At 37.4% G+C, this 8,223-nt stretch overlaps 1 protein-coding gene across 5 annotated transcripts; it reads right to left on the minus strand.

Annotated features, from left to right (window-relative positions):
* Positions 1-982: 982 nt before the first annotated feature.
* On the minus strand, positions 983-4,849 carry LOC131699468 (biorientation of chromosomes in cell division protein 1-like). 5 transcript variants are annotated; one of them, XR_009308161.1, is made up of 4 exons: positions 4,499-4,828; positions 3,388-3,512; positions 2,734-2,998; positions 983-2,181 (listed from the first exon to the last, which is right to left on the minus strand). XR_009308161.1 is itself a non-coding variant. In XM_058996244.1 (4 exons), the coding sequence occupies exons 1-3, from the start codon at positions 4,634-4,636 to the stop codon at positions 2,800-2,802; spliced, it is 387 nt and encodes a 128-aa protein (XP_058852227.1). In that variant the 5' UTR covers positions 4,637-4,849; the 3' UTR covers positions 983-2,181; position 2,799. The 5 variants fall into 5 exon arrangements, 4 of the variants coding, with proteins under 4 accessions (XP_058852227.1, XP_058852226.1, XP_058852225.1 ...); XM_058996244.1 differs by having other exon boundaries at positions 2,799-2,923; positions 4,499-4,849; XM_058996243.1 differs by having other exon boundaries at positions 2,760-2,923; positions 4,499-4,843.
* Positions 4,850-8,223: the final 3,374 nt, after the last annotated feature.

An 8,223-nucleotide genomic window follows, 5' to 3' on the forward strand; every position in this document is an offset into this window, starting at 1 on the left:
AAAAAATGTATAAACTAATATAAACCCTCCAAAATAGTTCAAAATGTTGTTGTTTTTTAACTTTATTTACCAAAAAAGGCTTTTAAAAACAGTCCCTTACAAAACATTATTCAAAACTGTCTTGTGAATAGGGACCGATAATGCAACAGGAAATTTATAACCTGTATTTTTTAATTTTTTTTTTTTTTAGAGGAAGTGGCAGTGTACGGTACTAAAGGTATCACTTAATATGGAATACAATGCAAAAAGTAATAGATACTTTTGCCAACAGCTCAAGGCTATATTTTTATAGTGGATGAAATGAGCAAGTCTGGTCAGACCAACACTCTCAGCAATGCGAAGAATGCAATGTGATAAAAACCTTAACAGCACCTTATCAACAGAACCTATCGTTAGGCTTTATTTTTCAGTACACCCATTTAACCTGTTCAATAACCATCTGTCATAGCAGAAGGTAACATCATCCTTGACAGTCACCGTTGCAGAAACTGTTTTTGTAGGGTAAAATGGAGAACTATTGTGCATGGCTTGATAGTGAATGAAACAAACATATTTAGGATACCATTGCATTTGTGGTTGATGGATTTCTCACGTGTTTAAAGTTGGATGGAACTTGTGAGGTGATTGTTTAGAAAGGGGCTTGTGTGAAATGCAACAAATGTCTTGACCGTTTGTTCATGCATGTATTAATCTATCCCACATTAGCAGCAACTGAGTCAATTCACTTGAAAGCAATTGGCAGAATGCGCTGGCTACAACCAGGCAACACTAAAGGGGCGGGAATTTGTTTTGGGGGGGTGGGTGTAGTTCCACAAATTGTGATTTGACAGTTCAGAATGTCAATCACTCCTCCTTGCTACCCCACTGGCTTTGCCTTACTTTGTTAATTGCCTGCTCTTAGTACACATTTTGATTAGTGTAATGTAGTACAGCCTGTTGTTCATGCAAGTATAGATACAAAAGGAAAACTGCACCAGTTACGCTGCCTGTATTTGAGTACTCCAAGCTAGTGTACTCATGTTTTTATTTAAAATTTCCAAACCTACTACACACCAGTTTTTTGGTAATTGTACCAGATATGCAACAATGAAGCTGTTTCATTTACCATTACATTTATTACTTTGAAATAAATGTTTTACTATAAAAGGAGTTTGTTTCTTTCTCACAATAATGTACATAAGAATTTACATTGTTGTGATCAATATTGACCAAGGCTTTAAAGTCATAGAAAACACTTTACAGCAGATTAACCCATTGCCTATACTGAGAACTGAGCACCAGACATGCAGTAATGACCTCAAATGGCCCTCATGCTACACATGAGAAGCTTTGAGCTTTCTGTGGACCACACAGGATGGGTTTGCTGGCAGCTGCACCCCAGATCTGAATGATTCTTCCACTTCTGTAATACAAAACATCCCAACAACCACCAAATAGCACACAGGCTGAAATATTAGATTTTAAATGCAAACTTTGATTTTTATGAGAATCATATGGTCCAAAATGTGTATGTGTTATTTACATCACGTCCATGCCATTGCTGTTTTACGCTTCAAAATCCCAAACAGTGATGTCGGTCAAAAATGTCGACATTGTTCTTTGTTTCCTAGATGTATTCAAATTTTACAAACTGAACTTCTACAAAACAAAAAAATCCTATAACACCAAAGGCATTAAAAAAACAAAGGAAAAAAAAAAAAAAACACACACACACAGCTGGCCAGATTCTTACACATTTTAAGGCCACTGCATAAACTATTTGGCTACAGTATTATATTTTTCCAATTGAGGGACAGTATTAAAGTTAAGTGCAATTTTCCATGTAGCAGCAAAAAATTAGGGTTAGAAAGTCTGAGTAAACCCTTTAAACATCTGCAAAAATGCTTGATAGCACAGGCTTTCTAAGCTGTAATAAAATAACCTTTAAAAATGTACTGTGCTTTTTTCACTGTCTATCATAAGTGTTTTAGCAGTCACCAAAACCCTGTTTAACAATATCAAACATTAGTTTACAGGCGATTGAATTTTTTCTGGGTAATTTTAGTGCATCTTTTACACCAGTTGCTCTTCTCCATAAACTGCATAGACACGACTGTCTATGATACAGCGGCTATTGTTTCGGGTTATCAGAAATGACAACTGCAGAAAAGATACAAATCCATAAATATGTTACAGCATCATCTGAAAAAAAAAGAAAGAAAGAAAATAGACAATTTAAACTAAGCAAAAAATAACTAGCTTGGGCATCTGACACAGACGACACTGTTTTACATCTGTTTACAGACAGAAGAATGTACTTTATGTAAACCCAATGCATCTTTTAAGTGAGCTTTACAAATAAAAATTGTGATTCGCTAACTGTTAAACACAGATGCTATTTTTTTTTTTTTTTTTTAAGTTAACTTGATACAGTACTTATTACAATATGCATTGTGTCGATTTATTGGCTGAATACTGACGTATGACACATATGCTAGAACAACTTCAGTAGTCATATTAGTACTATGTCCCCTTTTGCCACTGTGTGCATAATTGTGTCATGCTGACTTTCCTATCTATGTATCTATTTTATAACGCATGCATGTTTCTTTTTTTTTTTCCCACATTTCTGGTAGGACAACTTCTCGAACTCCACAGAGTTCAGACAAACTATTTAAAAATGTCTAAAATATTCACATTAAAAATCGTAACCGAAGGGGGATTATAAGGAAGGCAATTTCTTGAACTTTTTACCAGTAGTCTGCCGTACACAGCCCTACCCTCTTTGGTGTCGCTTCTGAAATGCGGAGGTGCCTGACCTCATGGTGTACTCGGAGTGGTGGGGAGCGGCTCCTGCTTCTCAGGCTCTGCATTTGGAGCTGGCACTGCCTCCTCCTTCTTCTCGGCAGCCAAGAAATCATGAATGGCGTTCTCTATGTGGGGCCTGAAAATGTGATTAAGTTTGGGATCCACCACCTGAGTAATGATTCTGTCCACTCCAGCCTCAAGCATGCCTGACCTGCTCAGAACACAGAGATATACTGTATTATTGATTCAACACAACTCCAATTAGTGAGGTCAGACCAGAAAACATTAGTGTCTCTCATACTGTCAGCCTTGATTAGTGAGAGAGCTGCAGTTGTGTGCAGTGTGAGCAGGACAGTGGTTGGCTGTGTTATGCACATTAACACCATGTGGCACTACAGCATAGCAATTACTTTATGGCACGTTGTATTAAACTTGTGCATTTAAATTCCATTGTGTAAAACTGTGATAATAAATACAAAACTACTGCCTACCAAATCTAAAAAAGGCAGTAAAAGTTTTGATGCAGGTTTTCACTGATATAATATGTATAAAGTATAAGAATAGGTCATTCGTATTGCCTGTATTTTAAAATGCACTTACTGGATGACACTCTGCCTCAGTCCATTGCGCACTTGGTTCTTGTTAATGTTCGGGTTCCACTCCTGATTGTCCAGGTGCGTGGACACAAAGTTATCAACCTTTTGCCTGAGATTCTGATAGGCTGGCTATAAAAAATAAAAATTTAAACCAGGAAAAATATGAGACAGTTCTACAACGTTTCCACAATGTTTCATGAAAATAAAAGCTACCTTTGGCATTGTGCGAGTGTGAGTATTCATGTTTTTGTCTTAATTCATAAAGCATTTATTGTGTCTGAATTGGGTGTCTGACACCTTGAGTCGTTTCAACACTTATGGCAGAGCAAAAATAAAGAGTCACTTTGTTTAGATCTCAACAGGACTTTTCTTAGGGTCAGCAGCAATAATAATAATAATAATAATAATAATAATAATAATAATAATGTTGTTTCTATTATATTGCAATACATTATAATATAGGCCTATTAAATGCCATTCTATTCACACTAACACACTTCTTTTAGGTAACTTAGGCAAACATTTACCACACAGAATGGACAGAAACACCCTCGTTTTTTGCTAGATTATTAACGCTCACAAATGACTCTGTGTTAATTTAAACCCTAACGTTCTTTTCTGTTAAATATATTTCATATATTTATAATCCATTCCACTATGTAGCACGGGTAAAATGTCTACTGTCAGAATATATTTTGGCTCTTTGAGCTAAATATATATATATATATATATATATATATATATATATATATATATATATATATATATACACACACACACACACACACACACACACACACACACACATACACATGTATCGGATCACAGATATTGCATACCGAGTTCTTAAATAACAAGTAAAGTGGTTTTTGGTTTGACGTTTTCCATTCACTCCAAATTTTAAAAAATCAATCAAGTCACCCACAGTGCAGCTCAGCTACACAAATACATCCGAGTCATGAGCCAAGGCAACAGCTAACCTGTAATTAAAACGACATCACAAAAGAAAGGCGTGCATGTTGTTTCCAGGGATTTCAAATTTAACAATACACCGAAGGTTTTAGACTGGAAAGCCATGGCAACATTATACAATTAAACCTAGCACGCTCACTCACTTTTGTATCGACATCGGCTAGACAATCTCTGCGGAACTCGTCGAACAGGCCACGGCTCTTCAGATGGTCAACAATGAGGCCTATGACCTGTGGGTCTCCGGGCGTAAGGTTTACTACATTACCACTGCCCTCGGCCATTATACGCGATTCGTCAATTTAAAACAGGTAAATGATGACCATTTAGAATATAACGTACGCGTGACTATAACTAACACACCGGTTTGGCCGGGGTTGAAAAACAAATCGATGAAAACAGTCTCACTATGCAACCTGGGAGTTGTAGTTTACTAGGCTTGGACGTATCTGTACAGTAAAAGCAGATCACAGTTCTAGAGCTGATTCGATGTTTAATGGCCTACAAATACCATCGAGCTATACGGTATTGGTTTTGTTTCCTGTAGTCGTGGATGACGGGAAGTGTAGTTTTAAGGTATCAAAATGATTGAAGATGTGGTGGTGAATCCATGTTTCTAGCTCTTCAAAGAACTAACGTCCTATTTCCCTACTGTGCACATTGTATCTTTTTCAATTCGGCAATGCAAGACTCCGCTTTTTAAAGGTGTCGAAACAAAAGACTCTTTTGAGATAGCTGTTTGCACGGTTTTAATGTTGTCTTTCGTTTTGTTAAAAACACTTTACATTGAAGTTATACACATATACAGGTTTTGGTTAACTATTCCGGTGAATATATCTTTTCACTTCCTGACACCATTTTAAGTCTGGTGTCACCAGTTACTTTTAATCTCATACCCTGACAGTGTTTGCTTTATTTGATGTACCATTTCCTCTTTAAGATAATTAGTCTGTTGAAGGTCAATGGTTTAAACAAAGCTTTACCATCTAACACTCTCATATTAAACAATACCGAGTAGTTTGGGGATATTAAAGGGAATATATCATTTAATTCATAATGAAACCTGCCCAAACCGAATGCATACTTACATTCTCCATATCTCCAAGGTTGTGACATCTTTAATGGATCAATATCGAGGTCAAAGAGCAATCAGAGTACTTTTGAAAGCTTGTTACAGTATAGAGACTGGGGACTGAAAAGAGTTAATTGAGAGGAGGGCAGTGGGTGGTCAGCATTGAGCACCGGAGTTGCTTGAAGGTTGTTGCCAGGCAACTGCAAAGCTGCACTATGGTTACTAAGAGACTAGGGTAAAATCAACAGGCCTTCAGGTGAATTATAAAGCAGTATGATCCCAGGTAGCTTTTTAATAGGCTACATAGCATTCTAAAGGGAATAGACATATTAGAAACCTAAGACAAGCATCCAAATGGTATAGCTAAAAACAAACAATTGCCTCTCAAATTGTAATTTCACCCTGTATCCCTAACAATCAATGGTTATTCGGAAACCCTTTATTAAACAAGATTAGGTATGGCACGTGCTGTGGGTTAAGACAATCACATTGTAACCCACCCATTCGAAAGGATAATTGCTAAAATGTCCACTAACCTCCCTCTTTATCAAGGACACTTGTATTATGGAAGACCTGAACCCAATTGTTCACCCTTATGAAAGATATATAAAACACAACAGCAAGCAACAGAAACAAAGAAACAGACCCCCATGTATACATTTACTGCCATATAAATATCTAAATGATCAATTCATATAAAGCAAAAAAATAAATCAATTTAAAGATGACAAAATTAAGTCTGTGTCCATTAGAGGGCGATCTTGTTTAATAATGTCTTGGGTGGGTTGATATGAAGAAGGTTTTTTTATTTATTTTTATCTCTGCAATTATAATGTGTAGCTCACAATAAAAAAGATACAAGTATATCAGATTTAGAAAAATCTGTAAGAGGAATATCCTTTAATTATTTTATTTTCTGTGCTCCTATAAAACACCCCCTGTCAATCACCTTTAGCAATAGTACTGTCAATGCTTGAGCAATATTACTTGTTGCTTATTGGTTGAAATGCATGATAAATACCAGCCCATATTATGAATATTTAATCTGGATGCACTATGATTATTTAACAAGGGCAACACCCATATTATGTAATGTTAGCAGGGATGCCTATTTGTCTGTATGCTGTCATTAAAACAAGGAGATCCCTTTTGCAGTGTGAGGCGAATGAGTGTTTTTTTTTGTTTTTTTTTGCTGGAATTGTGTGAAACAGTATACACTGTAGCATTATTTAAAATTGCATGCCAGCTTGTAAATTAAAGCAGACCCTTTTTAAGAGGCTGTACAATTTGTGCCTGGTATTGATTCTTTTGTCTGTATTTATTATTCTTGTTTGACAATTTCATTTATTATGTGAGTGCTTGGTAATGTATCACTGCCCTGTATCCCCCTGGGAGGCCCTGGAAAACAAAAACAAGATGCTCCGCCCCTCTCATGATGTTCAATAAATACAAAATCTAATGTACGGGAATGAAAAAGCCATTGCATTTTTAAACATTTTTTTTTTTAATCAGAATGTATTGATCTCCAGTTTAAAAGCCCTATTCTTAGCATCAGGGTGATGAGTCACAATGTTTCCTCTCCACAGCATCTGAAAAGCCCTCTGTGTGAGTCACAGAATTCATTTTGTTCCCTGCAAGCCGGGTTCAGTATGAGCAGCAACAAGAGCTAAAGAACCAGCATGCCTGCTCTCTTATCCTGTCCTATACATTATGCGCCTGGTTGATCTAAAGCAACCACAGCCTCATCTTGCTAATCGCAAATGTTCACACGATACTCCCTGAACATGCAGAGTCAGACATAGGCTGCATAATGATTTGGGTGTGGCGTCTAATTACAGCTCACTTGCAGATGACTTTATAAGAACAAAAGCTTTCTTGATAGCCTGAAAGCAAGATCATTGTAGAAAAAAGGCAAAAAGAGGCAGTTCCTGGCAATACAGTGAATGACAGGGGTAAGATCTGGAGTTGCATCCCAGGAGCAGTGCATACAGAGTTACAACTGCCAGCTCCCATTTTACATTCTAGGAAAAGGCAAATGAGCTATTTCTGTTCTGTTGAGAGCAGTGTCTTAACTAGAGCATTATAGCAGTGTTTCAAATGACCAGGAGCTGAGTGCAGAGACCCATATTAAGCCCATTTCACACCCGCATAGTGGGACCCACCTCAGGATGTGGGTCAGCACACTTTGAGCCGGGTCGAGCGAGACACAATGCATGATGGGAGTTTGTAAACGGATGAAGTAACAAACAGCCACACCTGCGTGAAGGTTTCACTTCCGCAAGGAACATTTCTGTTTATTCTGTTTAGCCATATTTTTTTGTTGATTGAGACACGCCATGAGCCAGATTGCAGCAGGGATGAGGAAACATCTACTCTAATCAACATTTGGGTTGACGATTCAATCCAGAGAAGCTGAACACATGAAAGTGAGATCATGTTAACGGGTAGGGCATGCCAGTGTGAAAGGGACTTTAGAGGTATCAGCATCAGTGGTAATGTTGTACTCCGGCCAGTAGAGGGGTTATAAACATTAGAGCAACCTTTACTGACAGCTTTTGACCTCTTTATACACCTACTGGCCAGAGTAGTGTATTACTACAGGTATAATACTTACACACTTGTTACAAAGTAAGGATGACACATTACATCCATTTTGTCCTGTCAACATGTCCTACTGACGCTAGCTGTGTATTGACAAACTCCTTCATGACTCGACTGAACCACAGAGCAAGCCCATTGGTTACAGATTACTATAACCACAAGATAGAAAAGGGGCTGCAAAAGCCCACTGTGGCATCT

This window comes from Acipenser ruthenus, chromosome 22, assembly GCF_902713425.1.
Source record: "Acipenser ruthenus chromosome 22, fAciRut3.2 maternal haplotype, whole genome shotgun sequence".
Classification (NCBI taxonomy): domain Eukaryota; kingdom Metazoa; phylum Chordata; class Actinopteri; order Acipenseriformes; family Acipenseridae; genus Acipenser; species Acipenser ruthenus.